This window comes from Trichosurus vulpecula, chromosome 2 (assembly GCF_011100635.1).
Source record: "Trichosurus vulpecula isolate mTriVul1 chromosome 2, mTriVul1.pri, whole genome shotgun sequence".
In the NCBI taxonomy this organism is placed as follows: Eukaryota; Metazoa; Chordata; class Mammalia; order Diprotodontia; family Phalangeridae; genus Trichosurus; species Trichosurus vulpecula.
In genome coordinates, this window is record NC_050574.1 from 346,604,189 (window position 1) to 346,620,380 (window position 16,192).

The following is a 16,192-nucleotide window of genomic DNA, read 5'->3' on the forward strand; positions in this document are numbered from 1 at the left end:
GCTTCCCTTAAACACATTAGATAGCAATAACTAGCATTTACATAGCACTTCAAGGTCTTTCTGAGTACTTTACATGTTATCTCATTTGATTCTCACGAACAATCCTGTGAGGTAGGTGCCATTATAACCCCCATTTTACAGATGAGGAAGTGAAGGCTGAGAGAGGTTAAGTGGTTTCATCATGTCACAAATCTAGTGAGTGTCTGAGGAGGGATCTGAACCTTAGGTCTTCTGGACTATAAATCAAATGCTGTGATCCAGTTTCCCACCTTATTTTTTCAAGGTGGATTACTTTCACCACTAACTGTCCCTTCTGATTCATCTATAAATCTCCTTTAGTCACTTCAATCCACCCCACTTCCCCCTGAATAGGACCAGACAAGATATACTGGAAGGAATGTTGGCTTTGGAGTTAGGGGAGAGTGGGTTTAAATCTTGTCTCAGTCATTTACTACCTTTGTGACCCTGGGAAGGTGGTAGGACTAAATGACCACCAGCAGCCCTTCTCTTTCCACATCAGTGATCCTATCTTTTGGGAATGTTGTGGAAGGATGGAAAGATGCCACATAAATTTTGTGAGATCTGCTGGCAAAGTGGAATTTAGAAAGCTACATTTGGTTTGTGGTTTTTCTAGTCAGTAAAAATTTCTATCTTTATAAGGTCATGAAAATGTCTATTGGATAACATGAGCAGAATCTTCATTTAAAAACCCAGGGAACCACATCAAAGTCATGGTAAATACCCTTCAGCATCCTGTTATCACATATTCACTCATCAGCCGCCAAGAGCTATCTGTGTTTGATCACCAACCTAATAGTTTCTCAAGGCAGTTATTGGGACCCATACTTTTATTTACCAGGCTCAATACTTCATACCCCTGTCATCATTCAGGGTGAGTTACCACACTGTGACAGACACCGTTGATTTCTTACTGTCTGGGAAGACGTATCTTTAGCAATAAGAATTTAAAACTGAATTTTCCCAAAACTGAAATGTACAACGATAAATGTTCAGTGTTCTGTTTCTACCACCTATCAAGGGAAAAAATCCTGGTCTCTTGATTTACCACATAAGAGATCTATTCCTTGATCTACACAAGTGCAAGGATTTGGGAAGGTGTGTTACACTAAACACTCTTCTGTAAAAGGAATATATTTGTAACCTATTATTTCCTCTCTTTGCCTTGCATCGCCTCATCTCTGAGACTGTCTTGCCCAGAAAAAGTCATTGTCTCTTCTGATTCTTCCCTTCTGGTGAGAGATCATTTACAGAGAGCTAGAGATAGTCGTCACAGGCCAGTTTGCCTCTCCCATGGGTCCTCTTGTAGGACAAGTGTCTGTCACCATGTCTTACCCTGGATGATGAATGATCCTCCACAAGCATAATCTTCAGGCTTTATCACGAACACCACAAAGAACTGCTCTCCTGGAAAATCCTTCTTCTGTACAAGACATAACAACCTTATGATAGGCAGAGAAGAAAGAGAAAGAGAGAAAAGGGGAAGCGGGGGAAGATGGGGGAAATAAAGAAAGAAAGAGGAAAGTAAAGCTCACCCCCACCCTAAATCCCTTCGTAATTAATTATATTCACATAACTATACAAAATCTTGATATGGCTTCTATTTTATGGTTCGGAGGGTAAAAGGAAACATATGTAATCATGACTTCTGTCTTGTTCCTAGATGCCATATTAGGAATTATACAAACTAATGCATCAACAAGCAAAATGTAACATTTTAGAAAGGCTTTAATATTGGCTAACCCTTGTGAAATGTTTTTTATTATTTAAAAATTGAAACTAAATAAAACTTAAGAACACTTGAATGAGATTTTTAAGTTTTATTCATGTGTTTTGTTTTTACATTACAAACACTTCCAGATTATTCTCTGTTGTTGTTGTTCAGTCGTATCTGACTCTTCATGGCCCCATTTGGGGTTTTTTTGGCAAAGATATTAGAGTGGCTTGCCATTTCTTTCTACAGTTCATTTTACAGATAAGGAAACTGAGGCAAACAAGGTTAAGTGACTTGCCCAGGGTCGCACAGCTAAGAGGTGTCTGAGATAAGACTTGAACTGAGGAAGATATGAATCCAAGCCCGGTGCTCTTTACTGTGCCACCTAGCTGCCCTACGGATTATCGTTTACGCTCTTCCATTGGGGTGAAGGAGAAGCAACACTGGACTAAGGGTCAGGTGCTGTGCGTTTGAGGCCTGGCTCTGCTACTGTGTGACATTGCATCTCTAGGCCTCAGTCCCCTCATCTATAAAGTAGGAGTTCAGGCAAGTTCCTTTTTCAAGTCCATTCCAACTCTGAAATTCTTTATTATCTCATTTTGAGCCTAACATTTAGTCCACTGACTCAAAATACCACAACATGGATATACCATTAGTTCTAGAGAAAGGGACTCAAGCCAAGAAGTTATACTCCCAAAGTGGATGTCCCTATTAAGTACTTCCAAAGTGAAGCTATCTCATATATTGGTATACTTTGTAGAATCTTAATTTTTTGGTGTCATAGATGCTGTAAAAAAAAGAAGTGTTCTACTGTTTTCATTTTTTAAAATTTCTGTCATTCCCCAATAACAGAGATAAGAGTGGAGGTTTGGGTATTAAATCTGAGATGTTGGAAGATGAAAGAGAGAGAAAAGGAAGTGATAGAGCCTGCTGCCTAATCAGTAGTTATTAACTCTTCCCTGCTCTTTCACTGCTGTTCAAGAAATAGTACCTTTTCTCCCAGCAGACCGAAGCCAGTTCAAATATTTCTCTCTGCATCTAGCAGATGCAAAGAAGTTAATTAAACTGTTAACATTTAAGCTACTGTGTAAATCTGGGCATTCTGAAAACTTGAATGTGTGCAGAGGGAGAGAAGTGAACAACATTGCACTTTATCAGTACTGTAAACAAGTGGAAATGCAATTCTTGTCCTGGAGAATAAAATCTATTTAAATTGGCACCATAAAAAAAAAAAAACTGTTAGGACTGGGATTCCATCTTTGCATATCCTGTGTAAAATCTACACATAGCTATTGGTGTCAGACAAATGCTAAATGATGATAAAAGAACAATCCCAGCCCTAGTTTGGTTACTGACAGTAGATCAAAGTGTTAGAATACCTTTAGGGAGATAAGGACTAGATCTGTGATTTTTTTGGTGTAGGGAATTCCCAGGGGAGGAAACTCTCTCTCTCAATTCAGGTGAGCATCTTCTCTGTAATTTATAGATGTATAGGGAGTTGTAATATTAATTACAGTGGGACTTTTTATTTACTGTTTTCTCTTTAGGAGCACTTATTTAATCAAGTGCCCTTGATGAATTCGGCTTTTGTTTCTTTGATTAAATTAGGAGTCTTTGATGACCTCCTTGCCTCAAGGGAAAGCCTGGTTTGCATGAGTTTGAGTGATGTTTGTGATGCCAGAGGCTTTAGACCACATGGGTTTGAGTCCCATGTTTGTGATGCTTTTAGGTCACATGGGTTTGAGTCGCGCATGATGGCACCCTGTGACCCTGAACAAGATATATAAACCCATATGTTGGTGTTTTCCCTTGGGGCTCTCAGTCACTGGAAGAGTGGTGCAACTCTAGGTCAGCTGTTGTTAAGAGCCCCCCCCAGCTTGTGAACTCAGATGTTGATGCTTTCTTGGTAACTATGAATTGTGATTTGGTCTGTTTATATTGTGTATGTTTGTAATTTGTTTGTATTTGCCTTGAAGTTCAGGGAGCTGATCTTTTTGCCCTGAACTAAGTGAATGATATTTGTATGTTGAATTAAGGTAAGATTGTTAACCCCTTAACCTTGCTTTCTGTAGTAAAGCAGATCAAAAGAACCTGTGTTAGCAGCCCCTCTGTATGCTGGTTGTTGTTGGTTTTACACAGCCACAGTAGCTGCTAGCCAAATTGTTGCTACAGTTGTCTCAAGCACTGAGAAGTTAAGAGTTACCTAAGGTCACAAGGCCAGTATGGATTAGAGACAGGACTTGAACTCAGGTCTTTTGGGGCTTAAGGCCAACTCCATGTATTACTTGATGCTGCCCAATTACCCTAAAGTTTCATGAGTTGAATCTCACCTTAAAGCAGCAATCCCCAACTAGCAGATTAGAATCTAGTCATCTGGAAGAACCTGAAGCCTTATCTAGCAGATAGATTTCCACACCCTTTGCTGTTGACTTGTTCCTTCATATCCCACTCTCCACACAAAGGTTGTCAGGATGCCAGGTGGGGAGGGGAGCAGGGCTGACAGTGGTATTCTTTTATTTACTTAAATCAGGGACTTCTAGAGTCAGTACCCCTTTCCTCACATCTCTGCTCTGATCTCTGGGCTTAGAGGCACTGGCCTTTAAACTAATCTTTTTATTAAAATAGTATTTTATTATTTTTCCAATTATATGTAAAGATAATTTTTAGCATTCATTTTTACAGGATTCTGAATTCCAAATTTTTCTCCCTACCTCCCCTGCCCTCCCTTCTTCCTAAAGTGGCAAGAAATTTGATGTAGGTTATATATGTGCAATCATGTAAAACATATTTTCATATTAGTCACAGTTGCGAAAGAAGAAATAGACCAAAAAGGGAAAAAAACATGAAAAAATTAAGTGAAAACAGTATGCTTTGATTTGTATTCAGAGTCCATCAGCCTTAAATTAATCTTGAAAGCAGGATGTTATTAGTTACATAAGGAATAGTTTTCATTCTGGGATGTCAGAGTATTGCAGATAATTTATTATCAACCATTTTGTGTGATAGTCATAGAAAAAGGAAAGCTACTACAAGGGGAACGTATCTCACCTGTACAGTGATAGCTGCTTTCTTGGTCATGGACTGATAAACACCATTAAATTCCACATTATGGTCAAGATCATACACTGGGCACTATGAAAAGTTTGGGGTAAAAAGAAAAGGCCACATGAAACATTGCCATAGTTGTCTTGGTACCTATACTTATTATATAAGCACAAGAATTTCTGATTGTGGACCTATGGATATGGTTTCCCCTTGAAAAAAATTAAACAACCCTTTTAGATCTCTCCCACTTATATAACAGGTAAAGTCTTCTCTACAGTTAAATTTTTTTTAATATCACAGACAACTGCAAAAATATAATCTGTAATATTACATAACAGTATACTCCATTTATTGCTTAATGCAGCCTGGGGAAACTTTCAAAATAGCATAAATGTACCCATTTTCTTTTCCTCATGGAGCTTCCACCTCATCTGGCCTTGCTTCTCCCCATAGCCCTTTGTTTCTCCTTTCCTTCTTCCTTCCTTTTAATTTAAAGGCTCTTTATGTTCCTAATACTGATGACTAAAAACATGAAACTTCCATCATACAAGTTATTGTATTAGATGCTTAAGAATTGGGAGATGGAATAAATTATGAAAGGATGTGATTTCCATTCTTTTCCTTTTTCCTTTTTCCTTTCACTTTCTAGAACATAAAGGCTCCCTCCCTACTCTTTAGGTTGTTCTGGAAGTAGCATTTATAGTATGTATCACACGTACACATATATGTCCATAAATATGTAGTAAGTTTATAGTTTATCTATGTGTGTATAGATACATAAATATATATGTACATACATATACATACACATATATACATACCTGCTCCTCTATTTATACTAATATCTAAATAGGTTCACAAGCTACTTGGACTTACCACAATATCCTGAACTGATACAACTGAACATGGGTAGACCATTTCAGATACCACTTTAATGATAACAGAGTCCACATCTTTAGGAAACTTGTATAGAAAATACTGAGAAAAAGAGAAAGAGATAAATTCATAAATATTCACATTTTTCCCCCAATCAGAAACATAATTAAATTTCTATTTTTTTAAAAAAAGTTTATAACTCTACCAAACATTTAAAGAACAATTAATCCCAATACTATAAAATATTTGGAAAAATAGGCAAACAAGGAGTTCTACCAAATTCCTTTTACAACACAAATATGGTGCTAATACACAAACCAGAAAGAGCCAATCAGAGAAAGAAAATTACAGACCAATTACCCTAATGAATACTGATGCAAAAAAATTTTAAATAAAATATTAGAAAAAAGATTATAGTAATATATCACAAGGATCATATACAATCACTAGGTGGGATTTATACCAAGAATGCAGGTCTGGTTCAATGTTAAGAAAACTATCAGCATAATTGGCCACCAATAGAAATTGTATGATTATCTCAATAGATGTAGAAAAAAAGCCTTTGACAAAATACAACACCCATTCTTATTAAAACATTAGAAAGCATAGGCATAAATGGAACTTAACTTAAAATGATAAATAATATTTATCTAAAACCATTATCAAGGATTATCTATAATGAGAATAAGCTAGAAGCCTTCCCAATACAATCAGGACTAAAGCAAGGATGCCCATTATCACCTCTAGTATTTAATATTGCACTAGAAATGTTAGCTATAGCAATAAGAGAAGAAAAAGAAATCAAAGGAATTAGCATAGGTAATGAGGAAACAAAACTATCACTCTTTGCAGATGATATGATGTTATACTTAGAAAATCCTAGAGAATCAACTAAAAACTACTTGAAATTATTAACAAACTTTAGTAAAGTTGCAGGATACAAAATAAACCCATACAAACCATGAGCATTTCTATATATTACCAACAAAGCTCAGCAGTAAGAGTTGGAAAGAGAAATTCCATTTAAAATAATTGTAGACAATATAAAATACTCAGGAGTCTATCTGCCAAGAGAAACCTGGGAACTATATGAACAAAACTATGAACACACTTTTCAGAGAATAAAGTCAGATGTAAATAATTGGAAAACAATCAGTTGTTCATGGGTAGGCCAAGCCAATATAATAAAAATGACAATTCTACCTAAATTTACTTATTAAGTGCCTTGCCAATCAAAATATAAAAAATTATTTTATAGAGCTAAAAAAAATAATAACAAAATTCATCTGGAAGAACAAAAGCTCCAGGATATCAAGGGAATCAATGAAAAAGAAATGTGAAAGAGGATGGTCTAGCCATACCAGATCTCAAACCCTATTTCTAAAGTTGTAATTATCAAAACAATCTGGTACTGGCTAAGAAATAGAGTGGTGGATAAGTGGAATAGATTAGGTACAAATTACATTATAGTAAATGACCGTAGTAATCTAGTATATGATAAACCTAAAACTTTTAGAACAAAAACTCATTATGTGAGAAAACTGCTGGGAAAACTGGAAAAGAGTATGGCAGAAATTAGGTATAGACCAACCTCTCACACTTTATACTAAGGTAAGGTCAAAATGGGTACATGATTTACACATAAAGGATGATACCATAAACAAATTAAGAGAGCATGGAATAGTTTATCTGTCAGATTTATGGATAAGGGAAGAATTTAGGACCCAAGATGATATAGCATTATAAAATATAACATAGATAATTTTGTTTATATAAAATTAAAAAGTTTTTTGCACAAACAAAATCAATGTAACTAAAATTATAAAGAAAGCAGAAAACTGGGGGCACAATTTGCAACAAGTATCTCTGATAAAGGCCTCATTTCTCAAATATATAGAGAAATGAGTCAAATTTATAAAAATATAAGTCATTCTTCAGTTGATAAATAGTCAAAGGATATGAACAGGCAGTTTTCAGACAAAGTAATCAAAGCTACCTATAGTCATATGAAAAAATGCTCTAAATCACTATTGATTAGAGAAATGCAAATCAAAACAACTCTGAGGTATCACCTCACACCTATTAGATTGGCTAATATGACAAAAAGGAAAATGTTGGATGTTGGAGGGGATGTGGGAAAACAGGAACACTAAGGCACTGTTGGTGGAGTTCTGAACTGATCCAACCATTCTGGAGAACAATTTGGAGCTATGCCCAAGGGGCTAGAAAGCTGTGTATAATACCCTTTGATTCAGCAATACCACTGCTGGGTCTGTATTCCAAAAACATCCCCCACAAAGGGAAAAGGATCTATTTGTACAAAAATATTTATAGCAGCTCTTTTTGTGGTGGCTAAGAATTGGAAATTGAAGAAATGCTCAATAATTGGGAATTTACTAAATAAGCTGTGGAATATGATTGTAATGGAATATTGACAAGCAGGATGATTTCATAAAAACCTGGAAAGTCTTACATGAACTGATGCATAGTGAGAAGAACAGAATCAGGAGAAAGTTGTACACAGTAATAGCAATATTGTTTGATGAAGAACTATGAATGACTTAGGTATTCTTAGCAATACAATGATCCAAGACAATCCCAGAGGACTAATGGTGGAGCACACTATCCACTTCCAGAGAAAGAACTGATATTATTTGAATACAGACTGAATGAAGTATGCTATTTTTCACTTTCTTTATTTCATTTTTCCTTTTATTCGAGTCTACAAAATGACTAATATGGAAATGTTTTACCCAATTGTACATGTATAACCTTTATCTGATTGCTTACCATCTCACTGAGGTGGTAAGGAAAGGGAGGAATGGATAGAATTTGGAACTCAAAAGTATAAATAAAAATGCTTAAAATTAAAAAAAAGGAGAGGTGACCTTAAAATATTACTACAGGACTTCCAAAATCTGAAAATAGAAAAAATGATGAATGTGATTCATCTAATTTAGAATGTGGAAGTTATTTAATAACATCTAAACTACTCTGTTGATTGATGGAGTGAATATCATTATAGCATATTTATTTAGGGTAAAATGTGACAACTTTGCCCAACTATGTAATTAAGTGTTTCATTGAGAAATTTCACTGGAATTATATGAAAATGACTCAGATGAGAAAAGGTGTGTCTATTTAATTACTATAGTTTATTCAATATAGTTTGTGCAGTCCTGTGTTGTCTTAAGCCTGTCATATGATTGCCACCTTTATTTGCTCTCCTTATTTTATGTATACAGTCATTGTCACAAGTGAATTTTGCAACTGAAAAAATAGTATCCCACTACTTCAGTAAAATGAATACTTAAGGAACAAGGTAAAATATTTTCACACTTAAATTTGACTCAGCGCACTCTTAAGTAACATGATTTTGGGAAGGAGGGCAATGAAAATAGTGTGCTTCAATACTTCTCAGTCTTATTTTTTTCAATAGGGGAAAAAAAGCTCTCTGGACATACACATGTGATTCATTTTCTGCAAGTGTATTTGTGCCTCTAAACAGATGCTCTACCTCCAAATCCATCCACTTCATTTTACTCCTTCATTTTGAAGCACTATTCAATACATACCAAACAAGGCTATCCTGTAAGTCAATGAAGAAGAGTAGAGAGCCATGAAAAATGCTGGCTTCTAAGGAAGGAAAATACTTTATAAATCAAGAACATTGCTGTTCATAGATCATTGGAGCATGCATATAGGGTTCTCTCAGGGCTCCAGCTAGTCCTACCCACCTCATTTTACATATGTGGAAACTGAGGCCCAAGGCTGTTAAGTGACTTGCCTAGGATCACACATAGTAATCACTAAAGGTGAGGTGTGAACTAGGTTCTTTGGATTCTAAAGTCAATGTTCTTTCCACTGCATCATACTTTCTGGTTACCAATAACAATAATAAAAGTTAATATAAGGCCCTGCCTTCCCCCTCAAAAAAAGAGTTAAAATAAATGTTTACTGACCAGAAGGATATTAATATTAAAAAGATAGTCCTTCGTTTCAGGGAGAAGTTTTGGAGTCACTGAAAGCCTTATATAATTTTCCAAATACAATCTAGCCTACTTATTTTCTCCTATTCGATTCTAGGTAAAGTTTATTGTCCATCTACAGTGTTTGTCCAAGATGCTAGCTTTTTGGACTATGCAGTCAATTGCATATCATATTCGAGACAATAGGCATCTTTTCATCCACCTGAGTTTTCCTGCGAGGATTAAACTAAAAATCTGATTGGTCTGGGTTTGGTTTTTTTGAATGATTGTGGATCTTATCAAGGAGATTATGCAGTGTTCTGGGGGCTTATGCAATTGGCTTATCACTTGCAAGCAGGAGCATCTGAAGTACCTCGCCATCAATAGGGATTCTTTCTGTCCTTTGTTCTCTGTATTGTACATCCTCCACAACTGTGGCAAAGATACGTTAGCAAGAATACATGTCTCTGTTTTATGGACCACTTGACATTAATAATCTAAAGGTCACATATGATCTGGTACAGAGTGATGTGAGCAGAACCAGGAGAATCAGAGTTACTGTCTTTCACAATTGATTATCTTTACAATATTATTGTTACTATGGATACTACCATGTACACCGTGAAAGACTTAGTAACTCTGATCCATACAATGATCCAGCACAACCCCAAAAGGCTCATGATGAAAAATGTGATCCACTTCCTGATAGAGAATTGATAGACTCAGAGTGCAGACTGAACCGCATTTTTTTTCTTTTTCTTGTTCTTTTTTTTTTCAGAGCAAGACTAGTAAGGAAATGTGTTTTACATTTTACATGTAAAATGGATATTCTAATTCTTGCCTCCTCAATGGGTAGAGGAGGGAGAGGGAGGGGTAGAATTTGGAACTGAAATTAAAAATAAATTTGAATTTTGCATATGTATCAAAGAATCCTGTATGATTTTGACATTTACATGGGAAATATCTTGTGCTTCCATTGCTGCAGACTGATGCAGTGTCACCTGATAGGAGTTGAACGGTAGTCTCACCCAGGAATTATTTGGAATACTTAGTCTCCAGATCAGTAGGGTGCGGTCCCTCAGGAAAAGGAAGCCAGGCCTGATGTTAAAGGGAACTTTGTTAGACTCCAAAGAGAAGGTGTGTCTCCAAAGAGAGATTACATAAAGACTTTGCTCTGGAATAAGTCTGTGTATGTCAAGATTGGTGGAAGCTCTATTGGGTGAATTTCTATATGAGGAGGGAAATTTCTCTATGAGGAGGGAACAAACCTCAGCAAGGGGGAAGTCTTTGATTTGGTCACTTACTCTGAAAACTATGACCTTTGTAGGGAAGACCTTTAATTCCTATTTGGACAAGGAAAGAGACTCTCAGTGAGGGGAGTATAATACCAAATGTTATGTTGTTCAGTCATGTCCAACTCTTTTTGACTCCATTTGGGGTTTTCTTGGCAAACATACTGGAGTGGTTTTCCATCTCCAGCTCATTTTACAGATGAGAAAACAGAGGCAATAGGGTTAAATGACTTGCTCAGGGTCACACAACTAGTGTTGGAGGCTACATCTGAACTCAGGTCCTCCAAACTCCAGGCCTGGTGCCACTGCACCACCTAGCTGCCCAACACCAAATGTACCCAGGGAAATAAATGGCTGATGAAGAGATGCTGGTAGAACATCCAAGGATAGATGAGGATGATATTTATGCAAAGGAGACTGCAGGAGCTACTATCGAGGGGAGGGTTAATAAGCAGCCACTGTAGAGGACATTGGAGAGAGCATGCAGAAGAATTGCTCATTAGATACCAAAGATGACAGGTGACAGCCAAAAGCAGAGAACAACAAGCCTGCCACGGAAGGGAGCCCATGAAGACTTGGAGAAGTTGAGAGTAAACTCTCTGTGTCGATTCATAGAATTCACCAGAATGAGAGTACTGGGGCTCTAAGGGATCATGCGACACACTCAACATGGGGCCTTTCTCATGAGACCTAACTCTACTGCAGCTCATAGAATAGAATAGAGGATCCTTCGATTCTCATTTTCTTTTAATCAAAACTTTCTTTAGCTATATCATGGCCTGTGTGCTTGCAAATAGACTATTACGTAGTCCAGTCAAGAGATTTTCTGCAGGTTTATGAAAGATTTAAGTCAAGAGAAGGGTGAGACCCCTCAAAAATAACCTAGGCCCTTCTTGCCAAGGGTGCCTCAAACAATGAATACAGAGATTTAGAACTGTATCTTTACTTTTATGATGTATTTGTGATTTACTTGAAATCAGGTCCTTAGGAATTCAACCTACAATTATAACTTTGTTCCTACGGTAAAATGCCATCTGTCTTATAACTAAATTTCCAGGAAGTCAACATGGCAAGAAAACAAGGACTATATTCAATTAGGTTTAAGCCACCGACACAAAAGCATTTTTGTTAGTGCTGTGATAAAATAAATTAAAATGCTTTGTTTTGTTTTATCTGAATATTTAAAATTGAAAAACCTTCTCTTTGTATCTTGAAAACAGTTGTTAGGAAACTAGCAAAATGACTATCAGCAAATGAAGCACTTGTGTATGTGGAGTTTCTCACTGTCTCACCCTAAAGGAGAAAGAAGAGCTGAAACCTCAGGAGAGACATGAGGAATTCTGGCCGAATTATACTAGGAAGCTCCAGCACCAGAGCGATGTGATGGTGTGGGGAGGCAGGGGCTACTGCCCATTCCTGTCATGATCTCCTCTGCCAGAGAGGCTTCAGCACCATTCTGACAAAAAGCAGGAGGCTGGGCCTGCTTCCTGCCCCTGCCACAGCCTCTATGATTAAGGAGCTTAAACCACAAAATTAAAAGGGGCTAGGAGAAAAAAAAATGCTGCTTGTGTGTCATTTGAGCTGAGTACAAGCCAGATAGCAACTGCTGTGCCCGTAATGCTGTAGAAACAGATAAAACTTTCCTCCTCTCTGCTTCTCCTCCTGTCATCTCTAGGGAGAGAGAAATCTGTTTTTACCAATTCTTGTTAATTAAAGTCTGTTAGCTTTCTGTTTTACCACCTCCTTTAAAAGAAACTGGCTTTTAAAACCATATGGTCATTATTATTGCACTGCTTTATGTGTGTCCTTGGTAGAAGGGGTGCAGATGGGTGGCCAGGTATCTAGGAAGAGAGGTAGATTTTTCATAACTGCTGGGAATATTTCCAGCATAGGCCTTAGAGATAGACTGAAAAGATATTTTATTGATTCATATTTTACAACTTCCCAAATATAAACAACAACCAAGTAGAGGCAGACCAAAAGAAGCTCAGGCACCACTGAGCTTTACAGTAGACCCTATGGAAGAAGGGCTAGATTCATTTCTACTGAGGCCAGTTGTTTCAGGTACTATCAGTTTCTTGTTCTTCCTGTGCAGGTAAAAGAAACTTGCTCCCTTCAAGGGATGGAGCTAAGGGTTTTGCCTAAAGAGAATGCCCCACTTGGGAGAGGAGTTGGGAACACGGAGCACTGCTCCACCACTAAGGTGGAAACCATACAAATGGAAATAACTAATTCTACCTTACCCCCTGCCAGATGCACATAAACCCACTATTAGAAAGTGTTAGATTTATAAAATGTCAAATATAGGATGCAAGGAATACAAACTAGAATTTAATGATCCTAGGATTAATAAGAAATTGTAACAGAAAAAGACTATTGCTTCACAAATAAGGAAACTGGAATCTGGGTGAAAAACTATCAAAACGTGAGGCTTTTCCTTTAAAGATTTGCTATTGATTCCTTGCCCCTGCAGTCACATTAGCCAGATGTTTTTACCTATGATGATTAGCCCATTTCACTAAGATTGGCACATGCCCCTTTGGAATAACTAGAAATGGGAAGGAAGTTGTTTCCATGATCAGATCTTATTGAAATTGTTGTATGTATGTGCCCGTCCTATTTCCTATCACCCTGACTCCTCAATTTGACCACAGAACACTTTGGGCTTAAATTATATTGATAGAACACATAAATGCTGTAAGGATTTTTCAACCATACACATAATTTCACATTTGAAATTTTGGAAGAAAAACACTAATATTACAATATTCATATAGAACCCCTAATTCAAGACCTGCAGAACAAAAGGGTTTTGCAGAATAGCATTTGGAAAACTCCATAAAGAAGAAGATAAATAACTAGGAAAGACAAATTTAAATATCAAACACTTTCTACTTTGTTGTACCAATTTGTTTTAAAATGTACCATACTACAAAATTTTGGGTTTATATTAGTTACTTGAGCTTTAGCTATCTTAGACAATCTCTTCCTTTCTGGTTGCCAAGTATATGGATTGTTTTGGGCTGTTTCCCAAGAGTCATATGGGATAAGGGGCAATTTGTCCAACTCCCTGAGAAGCTGTGAGGTCAAGTCTTAATGAGGTGAGCTTTTGAATGGATGCCAGGCTGCCTTTCAAATGAGCACCCCAAAATGGATGTGTCCAGGTTTGAAAGTGGCCTTGCCAGTTTGAAAGTCCTGGAAACTCTGGTCCCATCAGTTGTAGCTAGCTGTTGGCGAGGGAAGATTCCACATCTGAGAGGTTGTCCTCTAACAAGAGGATTGGCTGTTTTGTCAAGAATTGTAAGGACAGTGCCAAGCAGAGGTGAAATAGAAAATACCTAATTAGCAATACTGACTGCTCTATATTTTGATGAGGTTTAAATATCAGCTTCCCAGAAAATTATAACAGTAGTTCTAAGTTGTTACTGATTTTCATTTTTATCATTCTGTTAATGAGAAATGAGATTATTATGTATAGGAATAAATTACTTCCCCCCTATCTGATTAATATTGCATATTAAGTATTCCTGGCTTAGGGGAGACCTACATACAAGTTATCTACCTCCTAAGTACTTTTTCCCCAGGCCACCTGATTAGGTGATTTAATGAGCCAAAGAGTATGAGAAAAGGGAGTCCAACATCTATAACTAGAGGAAAGCTCCTTCCAGGACTGAACTTGATATAAACCATATGCCTGGGTTCAGGATAGGGCATGGCATAGTAACATCCTGCAAATAAGTATCATTTCTTCTACTTTACATTAGTTTCAGAAGTAAGGTTAAATTCTCTGTCCAAAATTCTGGAAAGTGAATAAAGCACATGTTCGTTTCTCTCTGACCTTATATATAGCTTTCTTAATTTGCAACAGTAGGTGAATAATAAATATTCCTCAGAAATATGACTTACCTGAGGTTGAGAGGGGCTGGCAGTGAAATGAAAGGCAACATTTGTCCTGAGAAAGAGAACAGGGAAAGGGAAAAGGAGAGGAACATAAGTAAGTAGGGCTGAATTTACAATCATTTTAAACTATGACAGTGAAAAATAAAGCATCACTTTTTGGTGTTTATACAGGGATCATTTTGCCCTAGTTGCTTCAAGTCTCCAGAACATATGGACAGGGGTCAGATAAGGCAGCATTTTTGTGTCTTTTAAAGTATCCAGGGAATAATACATAATAAAATAATAAAGGTGGTGTAGTGGATAGAGTGTTGGGCCCGGAGTCAGGAAGGCCTGAGTTCAAATCCAATTGCAGTCACTTACTAGCTAAATGACCCCAGGAAGGTCACTTTATCTCTATCTGCTTCAGTTTCCTTCATTGTAAAACAGAGATGATAATAGCGCCACCTTTGTAGGGTTGTAGCGATAGATATAATGAGATAATTGCGAAAAGCACTTAGTACAGTGCCTGGCGCATAGCAGGAATTTAATAAATGCTTATTCCCTTTTCTATGTAAATCCTGATAGTGATCTCTACTACATGTACAGCCCTATACAAAGGCTTCCCATCACTTTTGCCTTAGGATTCTCTGGCAATACAGATATTGTCCCCCTCACCCACCAAATTTGAGAAATGTCTAGTTCAGCCCTCTTATTAAGGTAGATGATGATGGCAGATGATTTGTGTGTATGTGTGTGTGTGTAACTCAATCCAATAAACGTTTGTTAAGAACTTAGTTTGTACAAGATACTGTGCTAGCCAGTAGAGACACCAAAACAAAAGTGAAACAACTCCTCACAGAATTTACATTCTAGGAGAGCCGGGAAATAAGAGTAGATACAAAGGTAAGTGAATATAAAGTAATTTCAGGAGAGAGAGCACTTTCAACTGGGGTTATCAGGAGGGGCTTCCCATAGGTGGCGGCAACAGAGCCCGAGTTCTGAAGCAATCTAGTAATTCTGGGATGGAGTTAGATGAGGATGGAGTGTGTTCCAAGGCTGAGAGAGAGCCATGGAGGCATGCAGAGAGGAGATGGCACATCAAAACCAGGGAACAGTAGGCCAGTTTAACTAGAATACAGATTCCATGAGAAGTAATAATATAAAATGGATCTGGAAATAAGATGGCACATGAATTATGAAAGGCCTTAAATGCCAGGCTGTGGAATTTGTATTTTGTCCTAGAAATGACCAGGATATAGGAGGCGAATATAGCTCATGACAATAAACAGATTCATGACCTTAGAGATTTTCTAGTGACAAGTCCAGATGGTCAACTGGCAAGTAATCACTAACTTCTCAAGTCCATAGCTAGGCAATGCGATCCTCCTTCCATGATGGCT

General features: G+C 37.2%; 1 protein-coding gene across 1 annotated transcript in view; it reads right to left on the reverse strand.

Annotated features, from left to right (window-relative positions):
• Window positions 1–16,192, reverse strand: part of SIDT1 (SID1 transmembrane family member 1) — a 172,469-nt gene that overhangs the window by 83,933 nt on the left and 72,344 nt on the right. The window contains exons 4-7 of the mRNA XM_036745918.1: window positions 14,820–14,865; window positions 5,654–5,755; window positions 4,781–4,864; window positions 1,354–1,441 (exon numbers count right to left, since the gene is read on the reverse strand). Of these exons, the coding sequence (XP_036601813.1) occupies window positions 1,354–1,441; window positions 4,781–4,864; window positions 5,654–5,755; window positions 14,820–14,865 (320 nt within the window). The remainder of the gene's footprint in view (window positions 1–1,353; window positions 1,442–4,780; window positions 4,865–5,653; window positions 5,756–14,819; window positions 14,866–16,192) is intronic.